This window comes from Miscanthus floridulus, chromosome 6 (genome assembly GCF_019320115.1).
Source record: "Miscanthus floridulus cultivar M001 chromosome 6, ASM1932011v1, whole genome shotgun sequence".
Taxonomy (NCBI): domain Eukaryota; kingdom Viridiplantae; phylum Streptophyta; class Magnoliopsida; order Poales; family Poaceae; genus Miscanthus; species Miscanthus floridulus.
Window position 1 is genome coordinate 145,333,025 of NC_089585.1, and position 21,021 is coordinate 145,354,045.

General features: G+C 48.2%; 3 protein-coding genes across 3 annotated transcripts; 2 read left to right on the plus strand and 1 right to left on the minus strand.

Annotated features, from left to right (window-relative positions):
• Window positions 1-9,521: 9,521 nt before the first annotated feature.
• LOC136461433 (protein MAIN-LIKE 2-like) lies at window positions 9,522-11,391 on the minus strand. The gene is made up of 3 exons (XM_066460726.1): window positions 11,059-11,391; window positions 10,584-10,672; window positions 9,522-9,639 (listed from the first exon to the last, which is right to left on the minus strand). Exons 1-3 carry the CDS (start codon window positions 11,389-11,391, stop codon window positions 9,522-9,524), a joined length of 540 nt encoding a protein of 179 aa, XP_066316823.1.
• A 499-nt stretch (window positions 11,392-11,890) lies between these two features.
• On the plus strand, window positions 11,891-12,406 carry LOC136461434 (uncharacterized). Its single transcript, XM_066460727.1, has one exon. It carries the CDS (start codon window positions 11,891-11,893, stop codon window positions 12,404-12,406), a length of 516 nt encoding a protein of 171 aa, XP_066316824.1.
• A 6,500-nt stretch (window positions 12,407-18,906) lies between these two features.
• LOC136461435 (uncharacterized) lies at window positions 18,907-19,392 on the plus strand. Its single transcript, XM_066460728.1, has one exon. It carries the CDS (start codon window positions 18,907-18,909, stop codon window positions 19,390-19,392), a length of 486 nt encoding a protein of 161 aa, XP_066316825.1.
• Window positions 19,393-21,021: the final 1,629 nt, after the last annotated feature.

The following is a 21,021-nucleotide window of genomic DNA, read 5'->3' on the forward strand; positions in this document are numbered from 1 at the left end:
GCACTGTGGGATGGGCCGTGGGCGTGCGTGATCGGCCGTACGTCGCCGTCACACGGCCCCGCCGCATCCGCGAACTGGAATCATGACCTAAACGCGGCCGCCACGTTCTCTAACGTACCCATGCATTTTGATTTTGGTAGCAGAGTACACGATTGACTTGGGGCGGAAAAAAGAGTCAGCTCACCTGGGACCTGGCTTTTGTTTCTCTCGCTCGGCCTCATGTCTCTGGCAACAGACCAGAGCAACGTAACCACCGTTCGGTCTCCCAAACGAACCGCACCAGGGTCATCAACCCACTCGCCGTGACTGGCGCGCCCCGTACGAGCGAAACGATGACTTCCCACCCAAAGCCGTAGCCGGCGCACGCTCCGTTGTTTAGATCACGTACGTACGGGTCGTCCCGTGGTGGTGATGCGCCGGCCGTGACCCGCCACGCCAGGCGCGACGCAGGGCACCACCTCCACCGGGGCAGCGCTTTGCCATGGACGGCACGGGCGGGCGCGGGGCGGTGGCGCGACGCATTACGGCTTAATTCTGCGATCCGCCGGACGAAAAGCCCTGCCCTCTCGGACGAGCAAGAGCTGCCGGACGGCCGGGTCGGCGCGCAAGCCGACTCGATCTGATCTGATCGCTCTGCCCATGTCGCGCATTACGACCTGTCGCGCGCGCCCGGGTGAGTGAGTGCGCTCTAGGCCTTTAGCCCTCTCGCAGTCGCCCTAATCTCCGCTTGCTCCTGCGCACCTTTCCTCTCCTTTTCGCTTTACACGGCCCGATGTAGTGAGCCGAGTTCAGACCGGCTTTCCTTTGCTTGTACTCATGCACGACACGGTCCTTTTCCTCACGCGCGCGCGCGCGCTCGCCCCGCCCGCACGCGATCGGAAAAGCGCCCGGGATTTCCATGAACGGATGGATTCCACCACTAAACCGACGTTGCCGGACGAGCTCGACTTCTCCTAGTTTTGCCGGCTCGTTTTTCTGGCCTGGCGTGCCCGGACTCTTCACCGTCCGGCAACATCAAGCGCACGCAGCGCCGGCTCCGTCCCGTCCATACAATCTCGCCCGTTCGACGCTCGTCGCTTTACATTCATAGACATGTTCTAAAGTAAAAGCCTATGCTAGGATGCGCGGCTATGTACATTCGTGCGTGCGTGCGGTTTAAAAGGAGCGGGGATGCAAAGAGACAAACCGATGGTCACCACGGGCTGCTGCACGCTCAGTTGAACGATCGGTACTATAAAAGGTTGTGGCGTTCACTCATCGTCCTCCACTTAATAAATAAACTAATAAAAGCGGCTGAGCGAAGCGTGGCAGGACGTTGTACGTAAGTGCAAAATCTTCCTTGATCGCCATGAACCAACCAACCTGTCCGTGCCGCGCCGCGCCGTCTTCCATCGTACGACGGGCGGGCGACGCCGCGTGCCCAGCGCGCGTGCCCTTGGGCTTTGGATTTTTTCTCCCCACGTTCCGTAGCGAAAACAGTGGGTCTGGACCACCCACCTCGGCCGCGGCCGGACGGCCGGCGGCAGCCGCACGCGATGCGACCGATATGATCCAACGAGCACTCAGGAGCCGTGTATCCGCAGTTACTGGACAAGCACGGGGGAGGACTGGAGCAGGGGTCATCAGTCGTCACGACCTGCGTCCTTGTCCAGGCGTGGTTTTCACCGCCGGGCGGTGGGGCCACGACCCCGGTCGCGGTCGGCACCGGCAGTGCCGAACTAGCGGTCCTGAGATTATGGTCGTAGAGTTCCTTCCGCCTCCTCGTGTAGGAGTATGTGGCACCAGCCATCAGTTTCAGAACATAACACATAAGAAGTTTAACACGCTGATGCTTATTATGATCATCCTTAACAATGAAGTGCACATTCATGTGCGGTGCGGGCGGGCGGTGACGCAGACGCAGAGCTGCAGACACCGCAGCGTGCCGATCTGCGGGGTATAATACCCACGGCCATGGACATGGCCGCACCATTAGAAGAGATCTAGCCCATAAGATCAAGGTCTACGGTGCTCAGGTCTGAACGACATACATCTCAAGGCAATCAGAAGATATTTTGGCGATGAAGTAAGATCTTTTCGGATATGATAGATATCATATTCCTGGTAAATACTTATCATATACCCAAATGGATATAGATCTAACCGGTGTGTAACCATGTCCCCAAACTATATAAGGCGGGCAGGGACCTCCTCGAAATCATCTTATATTCAATACAATACACCAAAGACACAGGACGTAGGGTATTACGTCGATCAGACGGTCCGAACCTGTCTAAATCGCTGTCTCTGCGTTTGTGTCACCATCCGGCTCCTATTACGCGCACCTCCATCAATTCATCTACTACCATAGATATACCCCTCGGTAGACTGCCGATCATATTTCATCGACAGTGACACGCCGAACAGAGGCTATGCGCATGATCCATGACGAACCAGATGAACCTCAAAATCACCGCCATCCGTGGCAATTTAGCTTCAGGCGGCGGCGCCCTTCACCTATGATGGAGCCGCCGTCTCGAGGCTATTCGCAGTGACTCGACGTCGCTACGCCACTCGTGAATTCGCGGCGGTACGCTTGGGTACGTGGAGTAGATCCTGTTCGGCGCACATGGCTCTACGTCCTGCAGCAACCCTATTAATCAGGATCGGCAGCCACGCACGATGCTCCTGTTCATGCCATCGGTGGAAGCGTCAAGCGACGTCTACGTAGGAATCGTCACACAACCTCAGGCAACAAAGGAGGACGTACAGTGCTATGCATTAATTGGCTTGTATATACGGGAGTGCGCGCACACACATGCATGCATGTAGGTCGCAAGCACAAACACGCCCGGCGTCTTGTTGACAAGCTAAGTCCTATTCCTTTCTTCCAATTTAGTATCGTATTGCATGTTTATGTCTGTGTGTATCCACATACGCTTCTATGGTTATTCACAGCAGCGATCATCCTCGTCTTCCATCACGACACATCGGACCTCGCCCTCGACTACAGCCCATTTGGTATGGCTCAACCAAAACGGCTTCGCCGGTGAAGCCAAAGCCGGTGAAGCTAGAAAAACTGACTTTTTCAGGCTTCTAGTTCATTTTAACCCCGGCTTACAAAACGGCTTCACGCTACAGTGCCTCGATTTACGCAAAATAGATGAAGCCGAAGCCGGCATAAGCCGTGCCAAAGAGGCCCTACGACTACAACTCTTCTGGCCCCGTTCGCTTGGAGGAATTCTGGAGGAATTTGGAGGAATTTAGATGAATCTGAAGGAATTTGTGAGAGGAAAACACTGTTCCGGATGAAAAAAGAAGCGGATCAAGCCGAACTTAAGGGTACGCGAACGGGGCCTCTGTGTAGACGCGAGCTGGATATTATATACGCCGATTACTCCACTCCGTCGGCTATTAAAGTGCCATGTCGCATCGTCTCTCCGGCCAGATTGAATGCGGCTACAACAACGATCTCTCCATATCTGATCTGCCTAAGGCCAACCAACGGCATAAGGATGACGTCACCCGAACTACTCACTCCAACCACATGCCGCGTCGCAATGATGATCGCCGCGTAGAACGGCGCTACGACGACCGCGACTGACGCCATGACGACAGGCTGAAAAGTTCAAGGGCCGGGCAATTTCATCGACGCGGACCAGATAACATCATATGCCGCCGATCGGACATTATGACTAAAGATAAGTACATCTCCTATATCTGCATTTAATATAGTTTTCTCTAATTATTTTCTCCAAGTTTTCGCCATGCTTCTCCAATTATTATTTGTCCGGTTATTCTCTATAATTAAATATCTCCATGTGTTAATATCTTCATGTTTAAGATGCTCCATAATGCAGTATCTTGAACATATTCTTCGTAAACTCACCGACCAGCCACATTCTCACTTGTGTTATCCAGAGACGGTCATGTTCCTGATTTCTCCCTAAACGTGCATGAGCAGTAGCGCTCTGCGTCATGGACATCGGCAGCGGCTCCTCGGCGACGCCTATACCCTTAAGCGTGCATGAGCATTAGCGCTCTACGCCATGTGGTATGGCTAGCTAGGGCTAGAGACTCGATAAAGAACCAATTGGTCGGACTCCGTTTATATTTTAAATTTGAACACTTTATACAAAAATACGAACATAATATCGCATATGTTGTTCATATATTTTTACATCATGTACTACCTATTCTACATATTTGTATTATAGAGGCCAGGTTCAGTCGACGAGCTTATTTTTTACGCTCGGGGACTGAATCAGTTGGGATGGACAAGAGGATCATCGTCCGGATGGTCACACCACCTAGCACTCGGACTTCACCGCCGACCAACTGGTCGGATCGTTAGGCTCGATCGGTTGGTCGGATTGCTCGGCGTTGTTGGTAGACTGCTCGGCGCTCCCTATGTCTCGGCGCTCACTTCGTCGCCGACCAGTTGGTTGGGCTGCTTGGTGCTCGATTCTTCGCCAACCAACTGGTCGGATTGTCCGCCATTTCATCACCAGCTAAGCTAGGGACTCCTTGACGTTCGGATCCTTCGTGCAAGCGTTGCCAGCTAAGCTGGGGACTCCTCGGCGTTCGGATTCTTCGTGCAAGAGTCGCCAGCTAAGCTAGAGACTCCCTTGATGATCGGATCTTGTTACGTCTCATCGGTGTGCTATCAACTTGCTTCATGTTGTTCGGATTAGGGTGCTGATTTTGGGTAGCACATCTGGGGTCTTGATACGCACATGACAGATGACGTTGGCAAGCTTTTAGGCTTATTTTCTTTGACCCTACTACAAGATTCATTCTTCATCTTCTAGTAGGCTCGGGGACTAAGTGGCTACACTTCACTTGGCGGTGAATGTAGTGCCTTTTTTCCTGATTTACACTTTGATCTCACAAACGGAGTCTAAGTGGCTACACTTCGCCCAAGATGGAGAATTTTTAAAATTTTATCTTGAGCCCCTTATATCCTTCTGGCAAGCCTTACTTGGCTAAGTCCAAGATTTGCGTACCAGTTAAACCAGTCGGCTTCGACTGGTCGGATTACCAGTTAAACTGGTCGGCACTACATTTTGTTGTTTGTATTACCAGTTAAACTGGTCGGATTGCCAGATTTGGTGGCTGACTCCAAGTTAAACTGCTTCGACTTGCTCAAGACGGCGTTGCTCAGCGGATACAAAGCGCTCGGGGACTACTTGTGGGGGTATAACCCTAGGTATCCACGGCAATGGACATTGGCCACACCACCAGGGGAGGTCCAGCCCATAAGATCAAGGCCTACGGTGCCTAGTTCTGGTCGGCGTGCACCGCAAGGCAATCAGAAGAAATTTTAGCGATGAAGGAAGATCTTTTCGGATATGATAGATATCGTGTTCCTTGTAAATACTTACCATATACCCAAATAGATCTAGATCTAACCGACTTGTAACCCTACCCCCAGACTATATAAGGCGAGCAGGGACTCCCTCGAAATCATCTCATATTCAATACAATACACCAAAGACACAGGACGTAGGGTATTACGTCGATCAGACAGCCCGAACCTGTCTAAATCATTGTCTCTGTACTTGTGTCACTATCTGGTTCCTATTACGTGTACCTCTATCGATTCATCTACTACCGTGAGCATACCCCTCAGTAGACTACCGACTATATTTCATCGACACGATCCCCAGCCGACGTGGCTCGTTTGTCGCTCGCACCCTCCCCGTCATGCCATCACCTGCCCATGCACAGGTTTCTCTCGGACACCCTTGCCCATGCAGGGAGGCATGCGCTGCTCCTCACAACGTGGGGCATGCAACTGGACGGCTTGTGTCATACACATTCCACGGCCACCATGCCGAGTTGGATATATATATATGAATCATATCAATTTCAAGAAAGAAGCTTTAAAGCCTTGTGTTGGTTTACTTGAAATGTTGACCATGCATGGGTACGTATCGACCAAATTTTTTATTTTTAGCCCTTTTTTGAAAACATTTCACAAATATGCCTCTGGAGGTAATATTTCAAAATCTGGACCCTTAGCTCGGCGCCATCGTTGCTGGCGCCGAGCTTACACTGCTCGGCGCCATCGTTGTCGGTGCCGAGGTCTTGGGCTCGACGTAGACATGGCGGTGACTTGGCAGGCAGCTCAGCGCCATTGATCCTAGTGCCAAGCATGGCGCCGTAGATCCTGGCGCTGAGATGGTGTTTTTTCCTGGCTCCAACCTTCCTACCCGAGCCTTCTTTCTCTTCTTTCTCCTCTCTCTCAGGTTTTTTCTCTGCCCACTTCGCCTTACCTCACGAATCGACATATTGGACCTTGAAAACTTTGATTTGATCCGTAGATCTTCGAGAGCAAGGTATCATCACTCTTCTCCTAGTTTTTTCGCATCGATTTGGTATATATTAGTCGGATTTTTCAACCTAAGAATCATCATTACTTAGGGTTTCATGCAATTTTTAACATTTGTATTATACAACACTAGGTTTAGGGATTAATGTTAATTGCTTTCGGTTCTTAGAACAAAATTGGTTGTATTATAGTTATGGTTCTCATTGATATTAATTTGTGATGTTTTGATTTTTGTTTATTAAATTACAACTATTTTGTTAGATGCAAGAAATGTATCGGGAGGTGTTTTCGCGAAAATGGGGTCATCCTCGAGAATTATACCCCGACGTGTCTAGCAAAGATGCCCCCATCCCTTCTGATCTCCCTGTCCCTAACTGTGACTGTGATTTCCCGGTCAACGTGTTTTAATCGAGACATCTAGACACAGCGGCGCGTTGCTTATACACATGCAGTCGTTTTAATGTAAGTTATTGTTTTTACTATCTTTTTTCTTCATTTGTGTAAGTAGGCTACTAATATTTTGTTGGAATCTTGTTGTGTAGGACCATGAGATGTGCCTTTTCTTTCAGTGGATCGACGGTGCAGACAAGTTTGACCCTAGGTACCTCCTTTTCGACGATTGGTGTAGAGGGAGACATCCACGTGAGCACTTCAAACGGTGGGTTCCACCCCCCTAACCCCCCCCCAATGACGGCTAAGGAGAAGCACCTAGCCGTAGTTAGACGACTCGAGGAACCTCCTCTATGCGAATGCGGAGATCGAGCTGTGATAAACCCTAAGAATATGTTAGAGTTTGTTTGTCCGAACAAACACGAAGTAAGTGGAAAGTGTATCTATTTAAATGTTTATCTCTATAGGTGTGCGTGTACTAATGTATTATCTTACAGAATTATGGATTTGCGAAGTGTCGTTCCAATGAGTGGCTCTACAGTCCTAAGAATCAATGGCTGGAGCCACCAAAGGCAAAGGAAAAGAAAAAAGAAAGGTTAATTTACAAAGCACCTCCAGTCAAGTATGAATGTGGTGTTAAATCCAACTACGGTCTAGTCCCTTTGAAGCTTAGAATAGGCCATTATTGCGGCCATATGGTTGACTATGATTAGGTTGATTATTTTTATGGTAAACATAAAATCGTATTTTGTTTCTTTTGCTAAGACATATATGATATAATTTTTCGCCTGAACAGAACACTAGGAAATGTAGGTGGGAATGTTACGAGGGTCAAGCTAAGTTCTTGGATAAACTGAAGGGGAGGCAAGTAATTGCACGAAAGAGGGGATATGGACCTGACTACGTCAAACTATTCATTAAACATCATAAAAATAAGATGCGTGAGTTTACTAGACAGCGCGGTATTCGTAACCCAATCGATGTTGGGCTTGACAAATGGGGATTAGAGTGACAGAGGACATTAGAGGAGGAGAGGGCAAGGAAGGCGGCAAAGGCAGAGACAAGACTACAGATGTAGGTCTTGAACGAGCATGTTGTTGCATAATGTGCCAGTGAGTGCTTGAAAGCCTTTTTTCGTTGCCTAATTTTAAATATAATATAATCATGTTGCTAATTGATTGCATTTTATACATCAAGGGATTAGATGCAACGAGGACCATACCGCAAAGGTGGCTCGTGCAAGGTATGAGGAAAAAAAGTTAGATGAGCATAGAACACGAGCTGATCGCACCGTTTAATCGTCGATTGTGTTGTCTGATGATGGGGACAAGGTTGAGGACGACACTGCCAGGTTGAGCAATCTCATCGCTCTTGCTGAGGCAGGCTTACAGGCGGAGGAGACAGAGGACAACACTGACAGACTGAGCTAGCTCATCGCTCTAGCAGAGGTGGGCTTGCAGGCAGAGGAGGTTGAGGACGACACTAGCAGACTAAGTAAGCTCATCGCTCTAGCAGAGGCAGGCTTACAGGCAGAGAAGGCTAAGGACGGCACTGGCAGACTGAGCGAGTTCATCGCTCTAGTAGAGGCGGGCTTGCAGGCGGAGGAGGATGATGACGCATTCTTCATTCAGGCCATAGAGGCCACAGATAAAGTGGAGGCTGCTAACTACAGGCGACACGTAGGTCAGAGCAATGCAGGTGAGCCTAGCCATAGCAATAAGGTTGTGGTAGAGGACTGGTACTCGGATGATGAGTTGCTTACTCAGTATGTTTTAGACTGAGGATTTAAAAGTGCATTTGCCCCTTATGTGGGTTTTGGTGTATTGATGATATCCAAATTAGGGAATAATGTGATCTTCATGAGATATGTCGCAGCTATTAGTCCCATAAAAGATTCAAAGAGTTGATAAAGATGAAATGGTATCCCTCAATTCTTGAAGTTGTAAAGGCGGACGAACTCAAAGCGCTCTCTAAAGGTTTTATTTTTGTTTTTGAAGTTGGTCTGAGGAAGATAGAGTGCTCAAGCATAAAAATAAAATAAAATAAAAAAGAGACACTCTAGCACTCCACGAGTACGTAGAATATTTTTCAGTGACTGTTAGTGTCGGAAGTCCCGACGTAAGGCGGAACTCCCAACCGTCGGAAGTCACGACTCATGCCGGAAGTCCTGACGCCCAGTCACTTAGCCTGCACGGTGATTATGGCCGTCGGAAGTCCCGACGTGAATCGGACCCCCCCGACAGTCGGGAGTCCCGACACAAGTCAGGAGTCTCGACACCTGGGTTTTTGCTGGTCGGCTGTCTGCGCACGTCAGAAGTCTCGACGTATGTCGGAACTCCCGACAGTCTGTACGATATGATTGGAATATACATGTTCTAATGAATTTACATTTAGCCTGTGTACTACATTTGTGTCTTTTTAGCAGTGTAGTATAATTAATGATTCACGAAAAAAATTCGCAAGAGTTTCTCTTGTTTCAGGAGCATCCATAGTTACAAACAGAGACATCATTATATAATCCAAACATTTAATCGTCCAAAGAGCATAATGCAACCACAACGAACATCACAATCAACATAACATGTCCTACATAGTCCACAATGTCCATACAGTCCAAAATAGTTACAGGAAAGTGACTACAAAATCTGTAATAGTACATACTAACATCTACCACGACACCTCACTTACCCTTGTGATCGAGAGCGCTTGTACTTGGAGTGTAAGGGTCAGGTGGACGGCGTCCCCTAGTGCCTGGAGGCTATGTAGGCTGAGTCGAGGGAGCGTCCTAGAGCTGAGAGGGGCCAAGCTCCTCAAGCCTCTAGTCCACGTTGTTGTCGTCCTCGTCCTCATCCTCATCCCCTGTAGCTGTTTGGCTAGAGGAATCTAAGCCTCCTCTGCCTGTGGAAAGAACATACACGTCTTGCGTCGTGTCTGTCCTACAACCACAATGAGAAACCGCACGATGTAGCCTATGTGACAGCCTCTGTTGTTCAAAATTACGTTAACTGAAAGAATCTAACATATTAATAATATGTTTGAAAGAATATTTTGAATCTTACGTCTAGGAAGCTACGCATGTCGTCGTCCCTAACTCTCGGACGAAAGCACTCACTGTCTTCAACGGAGCATTTGAGGCATTGCCCTGCAACAAAGTTCTCAGTAATAATACTTCTTAACATATAGCAACATGTTTTCTTTTCTTTTGTACAACAATCTAACGTATTATAAGGATGCTATGGCTCGAAGGTGGCACTAACTTTAATAGATTCCTCTAATGCATAATGTAATGGTATGCAACTTAACGTAGAAAAATAAGGCAATTGACTTACCACTCTGTCCAAGATTGGTCCTCCCTCCACCTGCCTTTCTGTACGAGTAGATTGGTCGTACGTCGTGTCTTCATCGTTAGAGGACTCGATGTTGGTGTAGTCATCTTATGTCCACTGTACCCTCAGCCTGCAATGTGTCGCACGTTGGTACCAAGCTTGGTACCGCTTGAACTCACGGTTCATGTGCGGCTCATTGTTCTCATCCACATTGTCGTGCATCTCCTCCCATTGCTCAATGTAGTACTGGTGGTGCTTCTCCTAGTCAAAAATCTTTCTGTTCTTCTGACGATCCAACCTGCACGTATGTCATCGTTACTTGAATCTATGTACATGTCACCATATTAATGGAAATGGACCATCACGAGACATTTGAAGTAGCAAAACACTTACTTGTGTAAGTCAACGCCAGTCGAGAACGGAGCCGTTGGCCAAAGCTATCTCACTCCAAATTAGAGAACGGAGCCGTTGGCCAAAGCTGTCTCACTCTAAATTGGCGTGCAACTCTATCTGATAGGTGGAACTCAATAGCATAAAAATAGATTAGAGGGCACCTCATCCTATAGAAGTTGTCGTCGAACTCACACATGTTGCTCAAATGAAAAGGAAGTGCCCCCTCTCCATCGTACGACTCCCACGACACCTGCAACATGTCCAAACAAGATGTTAGATGGTATACGAAACCATTTCAAACCAGCATGGGAAATAAAATTTACTTACATTAGACGTCGTGAGCGTGTCTAGCTCGTTCGTGAACTCAATGTACGCCCGTTGTAACCTCGTGTGCGGAACCCTAACCTGGTCCCAAAAGTACGCCCACGTCGGCTGCCGACGTGGAGGCTGACCTAGGAATCACTCACGAGGAGCCAGAACATCGGGACGGTCAACTGGTACACGAGCCCACATCCACAACTGAAGCAGGTACACGCATCCACCAAGTGACGCTGTGGACGAAGTCCGACGACACCCCTCGTACAACTGCTGGTAAAGAAAACCCAAGACTGTAGAGCCCCAGCTGTACTGACCCACCTGGTCCCAGTCACTGAGGCAGTGGACCCACATCCATGATGCAGTGTCACCCGTGGCGTCGGGAAAGAGAATGCGGGCAAATAGGTGTAGGATCCACGCCCTGTAGTTGTACCCAACTATCTCCTCATCTGCTTCCTCAGGGCACTGTGCGAACTCTTGCTGGAGCCAGGATATTAGAACTCCAGAAGTGCAAGCCCCTTGCTCGCCAGCCTCACGATCAAGGAAGGCCTCTACTCGTGCTCTCCAGCCTTCTGGCATGCACTGCCCGGTGACTGCTTTGCCGTGAATCCTCAGGCCTAGCATCTTTTGACAGTCCTGGAGCGTGACTGTCATCTCCCCAAAAGGTAGATGTAAGCTGTGAGTCTCCGGCCGCCACCTACATTTTAGACAAAAGCAAGACTACATGTCAAACACGTAACGAAACGCATGTCCTTTAGTAAAAAATACACGCTAACTACTAACGTGAAGGTCTCTAGTATTTAGATAAGTAAATATATACTATGTACTAAGTACTACATATATATACTAAGTACAAAATATATATGTATCTAACTATGTAATAACTATATACGAAAACTAGTTATACCAACATAAGTATCTATATATCTATCTAAATATCTATCTACCTATTACACCCTAACTATTATTAACTAAGCACTAAATTACCAATTCAAATGAATAAAGTAACTTACTTTACTGTGCAGTCGGTGGAGTGCAACAGCAAGCCGCCGGAGCGCCTTGGCGTGCCTGGGCCGGAGCTCCCGCGTGCCTTGGCGTGGCGGGTAAGGGCGGGCACGGCATGGCAGACCGTGCAGGGCGAGGCAGGCCGCGGATGGCCGGCGAGGGCACGCGGGCACGACGGTCGGCGAGGGCGCGCGGGTCGCGGACGGGTGGGGCAGGGCGAGCCACGGCGCCGAGTGGCGCGGCAGGGCAGGGCGCAGCGGGTCGTGGCCAGGCTGGGCGGGACGGCGCGCGACGTGGCGGGCAGGGCGGGCATGGCGGCCGGCGAGGGCGCGCGGGCCGCGGATGGGTGGGGGCAGGGCAGGCCGCGGTGCCGAGTGGCACGGCGGGCGCAGACGCCGGCGTGGGAGAGGGCACGGCCGGGGCGGCTGGGATGGCGCGGGGAGGCACGGGCGTGCGGGCGCGGTGGCGCGGCAGCGCCGACGAGGACAGCGCGGACGGTGCGAGCGGGGATGGTAGAGAGAAAGAGAGAGGAAGAGAGAATGGAACCTCGGGCCCATACGTAAGAGGGCTTGGCGCCAGAATTGTTGGCGCCGAGCTCGGCGTCAAGATCTACGACGCCGAGCTAGCTGCCATGTTAGCGTCCATGGCGCCAACGTGGCCCTGAGCTGACGTCAAGTTAAGGGTTCAGAATTTGAAATGTTACCTATAGGAACATATCTGTGTAAATTTTTCAAAAAAAAGCTAAAAAAATCGGACGTATCGGTCGCTTAGCTAACAGCATTGGACGCATGTGGGCGCCGTGGTCATGCTAACGAGATACTACTTCACGCGGAAGCCTGTTTGGGAGGACGTCAAACCAAACCATCCCCGAGTCCTTAACACTGAGTACATTTTTGGGTTCTGTTTGCTGTCACGACCGGGCGAGCCGAGCCATAGCCGGAGCTGCTGCTATATGCAGAAAAGTAGCCATATCAAACCGTTCTTTGTTTAGATGACGTCGCTGGTAGACAAAACAGAATCGAATTTCTCCAAGTGACGTCTAGGATTTATCCAGCTGAGAGATTTAAGGGGTCGAAAGTGATCGATGGCGCCTCGGGTGAAGATGAGATTTTTACGTCAGCCGATGTGATCGTGTCAGGCTCCGGAAGAGACCAACATGCCCTGCTCGTTCGGGGGGGGGGGGGGGGGGGGGGGGGGGGGGGGGGGGGGGGGATGCTGAGGTACTAAGGTCAGATATGGTTCATCACCACTCTGATTGTGTCTTGTTCGCTTCTGAGGCGGCGATAATTGACACAGCAAAGGTGATTTCGTGTCGACGCATTTGATGCGTGATGGCTGTGTACATCCGCCCCTTCCATTCCGAATGCGATGATTGAAGTGGATACTGATTAGGGATGCCGCAGTTTTTTAGTTAAAAGCAAAAGAAGCAGTAGTCCGAAGCCGCCGCCTCTCCTTTTCAGCTCCCTCGCCGTTTTCTGCCTCCTTCTAGGACCCCACTCATAATTCTTACTCTCTGACAAGTCCGCCAAGGTGAAGAGACCCATCTCGCCTTTTTTTTTGATAACACGATGTTTATATTGATGCTATGTGATCTCTTTTCAACTGTAATACATTTGTCAATCACTTTTAATGTTTTGTGTCCATATTCATACTTTTTGCCCATTTGTATCGCACTTTTACCTGTCTTCAAAATGTGTTTAGTTGAAACATTAGCAAGATTATATATATCGGCTTTTGTTACAGTCAATGTGTCATTCATTTGCCACTCTGGACGCTGAATTTCATTAAGCAAAGAATTATTTGTGTAGTGGTATTCTCTTACAAAGGTAAAAGTGCTCAAAAATAAAATGTCAATATAGATACGTCATAGTATTTTAGTTAAAATGTATATTTTTATCTAAAATAGTAAATTATATAATTTATTATGATGGATCGTCAATATAATTCAAAATAAATTTCCTATGTCATTGGCAATTCGATTCTTTAAGGGAAAAACATGATCACTAAACTGTAGAAATTTGTATTTATCACTCATGCACACATTTATTCTTGGTCTCCATGGTGGCATGTGCATTTACTTTGATCTATTTTTTGTACATTAATGTTGGTACAAGTGGTATTAGAAATATTTATAGGCGTAGTTTATCGTTAATTGTAAAGTTGAGGGGTGATTCAATAGTATGCGGGTAACTTTTGCCCATTTCATATTGATAATACTGATAGGATTTGCATGTGTATACATCTATTATAAGGCCTTGTTTAGTTCCTACCCAAAAGTTTACACTATATTCCATTGAATATTTGGACACATGCACGGAGTATTAAATATAGATTAAAAAATAACTAATTACACATATTACGACTACTTTACGAAATGAATCTTTTAAGCCTAATTAGTCCATGATTTGAGAATAAAGTGCCACGGTAACACATATGCTAATAACAGATTAATTAGGCTTAATAAATTTGTCTCGCGGTTTACCGACGGATTCTATAATTTGTTTTTTTATCAGTATCTGAACACCCGATGCGACATCCCCACATGACACCCGATGTGACACCCAAGACTTCACACCCTCGAACTAAACAAGGTCTAAATATAAGTGTGCAGGCATGGGAGCATCAACGTTTGTATACTACGGTTTTCAAAACATCGCAACTATCAAAGGAGGTGGACGAACCGTCCATTAAACAATTTTTGAATAAATGAAAGAGTTATGTTGGAAAGCACTGTGCTCAATTGCTTCGGTAGGGACTCGTGTGTTGATGACTGGACGGCGGATGACCGTCCCTCTCTCACATGACATGATTCGACGACGCGGAAATGTGGATCGCGATGTTCGCGAACACGCATGGTCCTCTTGGTTGCGTTACATCCTCGTCGGACCGATCGACGATCGGACGTGTCACCCATATGCCACATGCACACAGCAGCAGAGCAGCCAGCATTACCGAACGAATCTACTCCGGCCATCAGCGAGCAACAGCAAGCAACGAGTAATCATTGCGTCCACAACACATGCGGACGATGTGTCCAACCAACCAACCACACGCGATCTCGGTGGCAAATCTGCGTTTACACAAATGGCGCACACTTTCACTTCGTTCCCCCAGCCAGTCCCCTGCGGCCCGTCCTCCTCCAGGCTCCCCGGTTGTCCGCTGATCACCGTCGCGCGAGCTCGGCATGTGCGTGCACAGGGTCACGCGCCCTCTCAACAACCACCGCCACCATTAGCCATTACAGCGCCACCAACACCGGCATCCCCATCTACCGCACTAACTCCCCTGCTCCCGTCTGCAGGCAACCGTTGCCACGTTCCCTTGGCCAAAAAGCCAGGGCTGTAGTTAAGGTTGACTGATTTGGTGTCAGAGTAAAATGCTGTTTATTGACGGAAAAGTACGGTATATAAGTCAAGCGAACAAAGCACCTGTATATGTACTGTAGCAGTGGAGCACAGCCAAGGACGCGACGCGATTGGCATTGGACGGCACAGGAAGAATCAGGCTGCTGAGGTTTCAATCTCAGATCCATCGACCATGAAGCACTGTTGAACCATGATTTTGTCTTAAAAAATGTACAACTGGCCGGGATTCGAGTTTATGACAATTTCAAGCCTGTCTGGCAGACCCCAGGCTGAACTGAAGTGAGTGATCGGACGTGCCATCATCACCGACGTCCAAGGAGCAGTGAGTGATCAGGCCAACCAACTTCATAAAACCATAAATGAACCGGCTCACCTCACCTCAGCCCTCAGCAGAAGATTGGATTTGGAGGAGACTGTTAGCTATAGCGAGTGAGGTGTGAGCCCATGCGGCCGGGCCTTAAGATTGATGATGGCTCTGCTGCAAGCCTGCAATGCATGCTTTCGGCGAATAAATAGCCATTGCAGTTACCCATCTATCCAAGTACACGTGCAAACGGACAACTCAACTGTGCGCTATCGCACAACATGTGACTGAGAGGACCACGAGACGAAGAACCGACGGATAGATGGATGGATCGATCGATCGACCTACTACTACCCATCGATCCTTTATGGCTACATCCATCCATCACATGCATGCTTTCAGATCCCCTGACCTCTGTTTCCCTAGGCCTTGTTTAGATTGCAAGAGTTAGAAAATTTTGGTACCGTAGCACTTTCGTTTGTATTTGATAATTATTGTCCAATCATGGATTAATTAGGCTCAAAAGATTCGTCTCGTAATTTACAATCAAACTGTGTAATTAGTTATTTTTTTATCTATATTTACTGTTGTATGCATGTGTCTCTAGATCCGATGTGATGGAGAGAGAGTGAAAAAACTTAGAACTTTGAAGTAATCTAAACAAGGCCCTAGTAGCTGTTTCTGTCGGAAGGAGTGATGGTGCATGAGACATGGGTCACTGTGACTGTGAGCGCTCCCGCTCCAGCTCCAGGAAAATGAGCTACTTCTAAGTTTTTTCACTCTCTCTATCGCATCAATTTTTAGCCACTTACATGGAGCATTAAATGTAGGTAAAAAAAAATAACTAATTGCACAGTTTAGTTCGAAATCACGAGATGGATCTTTTGAGTTTAGTTGATCCACGATTGGACAATATTTACCAAATAAGACGAAAATACTACTATTCATCGATTTAAAATTTTTTGCAATCTAAACATGGCCTGGTCGGTCGTGGTCACGAGAGACGCGACAGGTGGTGGTAATCAAGCGTTTCGACATGTCCAGAATGGTCACCAGAGTTGGAATTGGCAGAATCTTGAACGGTCCATGGGCCACCGTCGCGTAACTTTCATCGTCCCCTGTCCAGTGGTATATATTTTCACATGCTAAAGCATGGCTGTGCAATTCTTAAGAGAGCTAGCTTCTTAGTAGGCAGGTACAGGTTCTTTGCCGAGACACTCGGCAAAGACAAAATTACATTCGGCAAAGCCTTTATCAAGTGCAGCACTCGATAAAGAACACACGGTAAAAAATTGATCGGCAAAGCCCTATTTACCGAGTGTCTTTCATCGGACACTCGGCAAAGGCTTTGTTGAGAGCCCCAGGGGCACTCAGCAAAGAAAAGCGACCGTCACGGCGCCGGCCCCGTTGACGGTCGCTTTGTCGAGTGCCAACCCTGCAGGCACCCGGCAAAGATTTTTTTATTTTTTTTAAAAAATTCTTTGTCGAGTGCCCTCTATCCGGCCCTTGGCAAAGATGTTTTTTTTTTTCTAAAAATTGTTTGCCGAGTGCCCCCTGGCCGGCGCTCGGCAAAGTTTGAATTTTTTTAAAAAAAATTCTTTGCCGAGTGCCCTCTGGCCGACACTCGGCAAAGTTTGAATTTTTTTTAAAAAGATTCTTTGCCGAGTACCATGGTCATGACACTCGGCAAAGCTGAAAAAATGGTTTTCCGAGCGCTCATTTTTCCAGCTTTACCGAGTGTTGTGACCATGGCACTCGGCAACGGGGTCCTTTGCCGAGTGCAACACTCGGCAAAGTGTCCCAAAACGGCAATTTTTAATTTTTTTTACATTTCATCATGACAAATAAATTCATACAAACATATATCACATATATATCTCATTCATCACATATATATCTCATCCATCACATATATATCCCATCCATCCACACATCCATCCGCACATATCACATCCATCACAATATATATCACATATATAATAATAAGTGTTCAAGTCCATCCAAATAAATCCATAAGTCCATCAAAGTCCACAAGTGCATCACAAGTATCACAAGTCCATCACCAAGTGAACAACAAATGAAAAAAATACAACGTGCACTCATCTCGGCCACTGCGACTGTGGTGAAGGCCCAGCTCCCTCCGCCTCCTCCTGCAGCTGGCGTGGTCTTTGATAAATCGAGTTCACGGACCTATGACGGTCGTCCGCCATCTTTGTTCAATCACCTGTAATAAAAAAGAAAAACAAGACGTAATTAGAAATAGGTGCAAAAATGGACAAAACATAATTACAAAAAACATAGTAATACATGTATTAGAAATATATGCAAAAATGAACAAAACATAATTACCAAAAATATAGTATTACATGTATTAGAAATAATCTTCATGATTGAGATTAGCTGGATTATAGGTCTCGTCATCACTATCAACATTGTCCAACTCATCAATACTATCCGAAGGAGGAGTGTTGTCTTCATTGTCATTGCCTAAACGTAATCGCTCAAGCATTTGTATGTCCTTCAGATTTCGCACCTTGTCTCCAGCGTCCTTGTCATCATCCCTTTCATTGTCTACTTCCATTCCTATCTCTTCGGTTAAGTCTATGTCAAACCTCCCTTGTAGCCCCTCTTCTTGATAGAACTCTCCATTATATGTGTTTGGGTTGAAGTTGTAATCTTCATCGTTTGGGACAGGTAGTTTACTGTGTGGCGATACCTTGTGCACAATAGACCGACCCTTAAGATGCTCGGCGTCTTTGCACGCGTATGACGTATAATAAACCTGGACGGCCTGTTGAGCCACAATGTAGACATCTTTTCCTGGATAGACGGAATCCTGTCGAATCTCGACTAGACCAAGCTTAGGGGTCCGTCTCGTTACTATAGGATGAAACCAGTGGCATTTGAATATGACAGGAGTAAGAGGTACCGTAGGATTTTCACGGGGATCATAAGTTGCCTCTTCTGGCCATTCATCAGAGTCTACCTCTAGGTACCTAGAGGATTTACACTTTGGACAGAACTTTGCATGCTTTTGTTCTTTTCTAAATAGGACGCACCACATATACATATACATAGGTGAGGTATCCAAAACATGCAAAAAACATACGACACAATGGCCGATAGCCACATATACATATGCATTCAATTCAACATATCATTGCCAAGTCACATTCATCCACCACCACCACCGCCGCTGCCGCCGCCGCCACTCTACTCTTCTACTACTACAACCACCACCACCACCGCCACTCTACTCTTCTACTACTACAACCACCACCACCACCACCACCACCACCTATTACTACTACTACCACCACAACCACCTACTGTACTAGTACTACCACCACCACAACCACCTACTACTACTACTCTATCGAACTCTACTACTAAAACATACTACCACTGCTACTCTACTACTCACCTATGGTGTCGGGGTCTGGGAGGGCGTCGGGGCATCGGGGTCGGCCGAGGCGTGCCGAGGACGGGGAGAGGATGGCCGCGGTGGTCGGGGGCGCGCCGAGGACGGCCAGGGTCGCGCCGAGAGGGCCGGGGCGCGGGCCGCGGGGTTGGAGCGGCGGGCGTGGGGCAGCGGGCCTCGGCGGGCCGCGGTGTTCGGGCGGCCGGCGGAGTCGCGCCGGTGTGGGCGGGCCGGCAGGCGAAGGCGGTGGGGCACGTCGGCTATGGCGCGCCGCCGTGCGCGGGCGGCGGAGCGGCGGGGGCGCGTCGGCGGGGTGGGGCGGGCGGGGGCGGGCGAAGGCGGTGGGGGCACGCCGGCGGAGGTGCGTCGCCGTGCGCGGGCGGGGCGGGACGGCGGGCTGGCCGGTGCGGGGCGGGGCGGGCTGGACGACGGGCTGGCCGGCACAGGGCGAGGCGGCGCGGGGCGGGGCGGGGGCAAGACGACGGCCGGCCGGCACGGGGCGGGACGGGACGGTGGCGCGTGTGTGTGCGTGTTTGCGTGTGTGGGAGGGAGGGAGGTAACGGTTGGCCGGTTTGAGTGTGGATGGGTCATTTGCCGAGTGCCCCGATCTGGCACTCGGCAAAGGACTAGGGCTGTCGGTTTGCCGAGTGCCAGATTGGTGCACTCGGCAAAGTGTTTCCTTTTTTTAAAAATCTAAACCATAAACAGCACTGCATCGTATTTTTTTTAAAAAATACCACTTTGCCGAGTGCCGGGCGGAGAGGAGGCACTCGGCAAACATTTTTAAATAAATTTGGCACGCTCTTTACCGAGTGTCCCCACGGACACTCGGTAAAGGGAACACTTTGCCGAGTGCGTGGCATCTGGCACTCAACAAAGAGGAAGTGGAGATGTCCTGGTTCGTAAGTATCGTACGTGATAACGTGCACCAAACCTTCTCAAATTTTTATCACATCCTCCACATACGATATCATGATATCTCGACAAGTTTCATGATTTTCGGACTTCGTTTGCATTTTATAGAATTTAAAAAGCAATTCGTCCGTAAGTTCGTGGTCATGTTTCGTGAACAAGATTTTCGAAATTTTGGGTCCGTTCCTGAATACGGCCTCACACTACACTCAATACCATGAATATCATTTTTTGAATCATTAAATTCGATTATTCGATGCACGTGCAGTTCAAATTTGCATTTTCCGAAAAAATTAATTAAATGAAATAAATTAACTAAATATAGCAAAAAGTCATAAAAATGTACCAAATTTTAACATGGAGTCTCATGTACTGTAGGACTCGAGAAAAATTTTAGAGTTCAAAAGTGAGGAAAAAAATAGTTTGCCATTATTTTTTGCCGAATGTCAGGGTCTGGCACTCGGCAAAGAAGTGGTTTGCCGAGTGCCTACCCGCTGGCTCTCGGCAAATCTGGACGGCAGGCGGCGGCCATTACCTGACGCCGCTTTTTGCCGAGCGCCAGGGTTTGCCGAGTGCCTGACACTCGGGAAAAAGGGCCTTTGCCGAGTGTCTGGCTTTGCCGAGTGCCTGACACTCGGTAAAGCCTTCTTTGCCGAGTGTATATCATTGTCAAGTGCGACGCTCGGTAAAATAGCTCTTTGTCGAGTATGCGACTTTTAACCCTTGACAAAGAAAATTAGACTCGGTAAAAGATCTGTTTGCCGTGGTGATAGTTTGAAATGATTCCGTCAGGGGCCAAACGACGAGAGTAGTACGTAGTACAAGACAACCGCACGCCTACGGGATATGGAGATGGCTACACGGCACAACCAAAGATATATCTCTTCACGGGAATTTCTTCCGCGCCGCTCTGAGGAATGGCGACTCCTCAGCGCCTTCAGGCAGTACGAAGTTGACGGACAGTTACAGGTACTAAACATCGGCCTTGACTTCACTTCCAAGTTGTCTTTTTAAGTTGGGGTGTCGGTTATTTTTTCAACCAAATTATTGATAGTTAGGTAGTTATTATTAGTTGGATTAATTCGACCCAAGTTATAAGGGTGGCGTGAGTTGGGATAGTTGTATCAAAGTTGTGTAGGATGTGTAGAGCACTCTCCTCAGTTGTATGGTTTTCTGGCCTAGTTTTCTTTCAAAAATTGGGTTGACATTTGCCTTTTTTTCATTCTTCGTCCAGCAGAAATCGTGGCAAACCTTTTTCCATACTTTCTTAAAAAAAA

Bases quoted from the DNA above. Each gene is read 5' to 3' on its own strand.
- LOC136461433 (XM_066460726.1), bottom strand. From the start codon at position 11,391: ATGACAGTCACGCTCCAGGACTGTCAAAAGATGCTAGGCCTGAGGATT. The intron at 10,673-11,058 runs GTGGGTCAGTAC...GACATGTTGCAG, and splicing joins GCCTCAGTGACTGGGACCAG to GTGTCGTGGGAGTCGTACGA. The intron at 9,640-10,583 runs GTGCCCTCTAAT...TTGTGGTTGTAG, and splicing joins GACAACTTCTATAGGATGAG to GACAGACACGACGCAAGACG.
- LOC136461434 (XM_066460727.1), top strand. From the start codon at position 11,891: ATGGCCGGCGAGGGCACGCGGGCACGACGGTCGGCGAGGGCGCGCGGG.
- LOC136461435 (XM_066460728.1), top strand. From the start codon at position 18,907: ATGGCCGCGGTGGTCGGGGGCGCGCCGAGGACGGCCAGGGTCGCGCCG.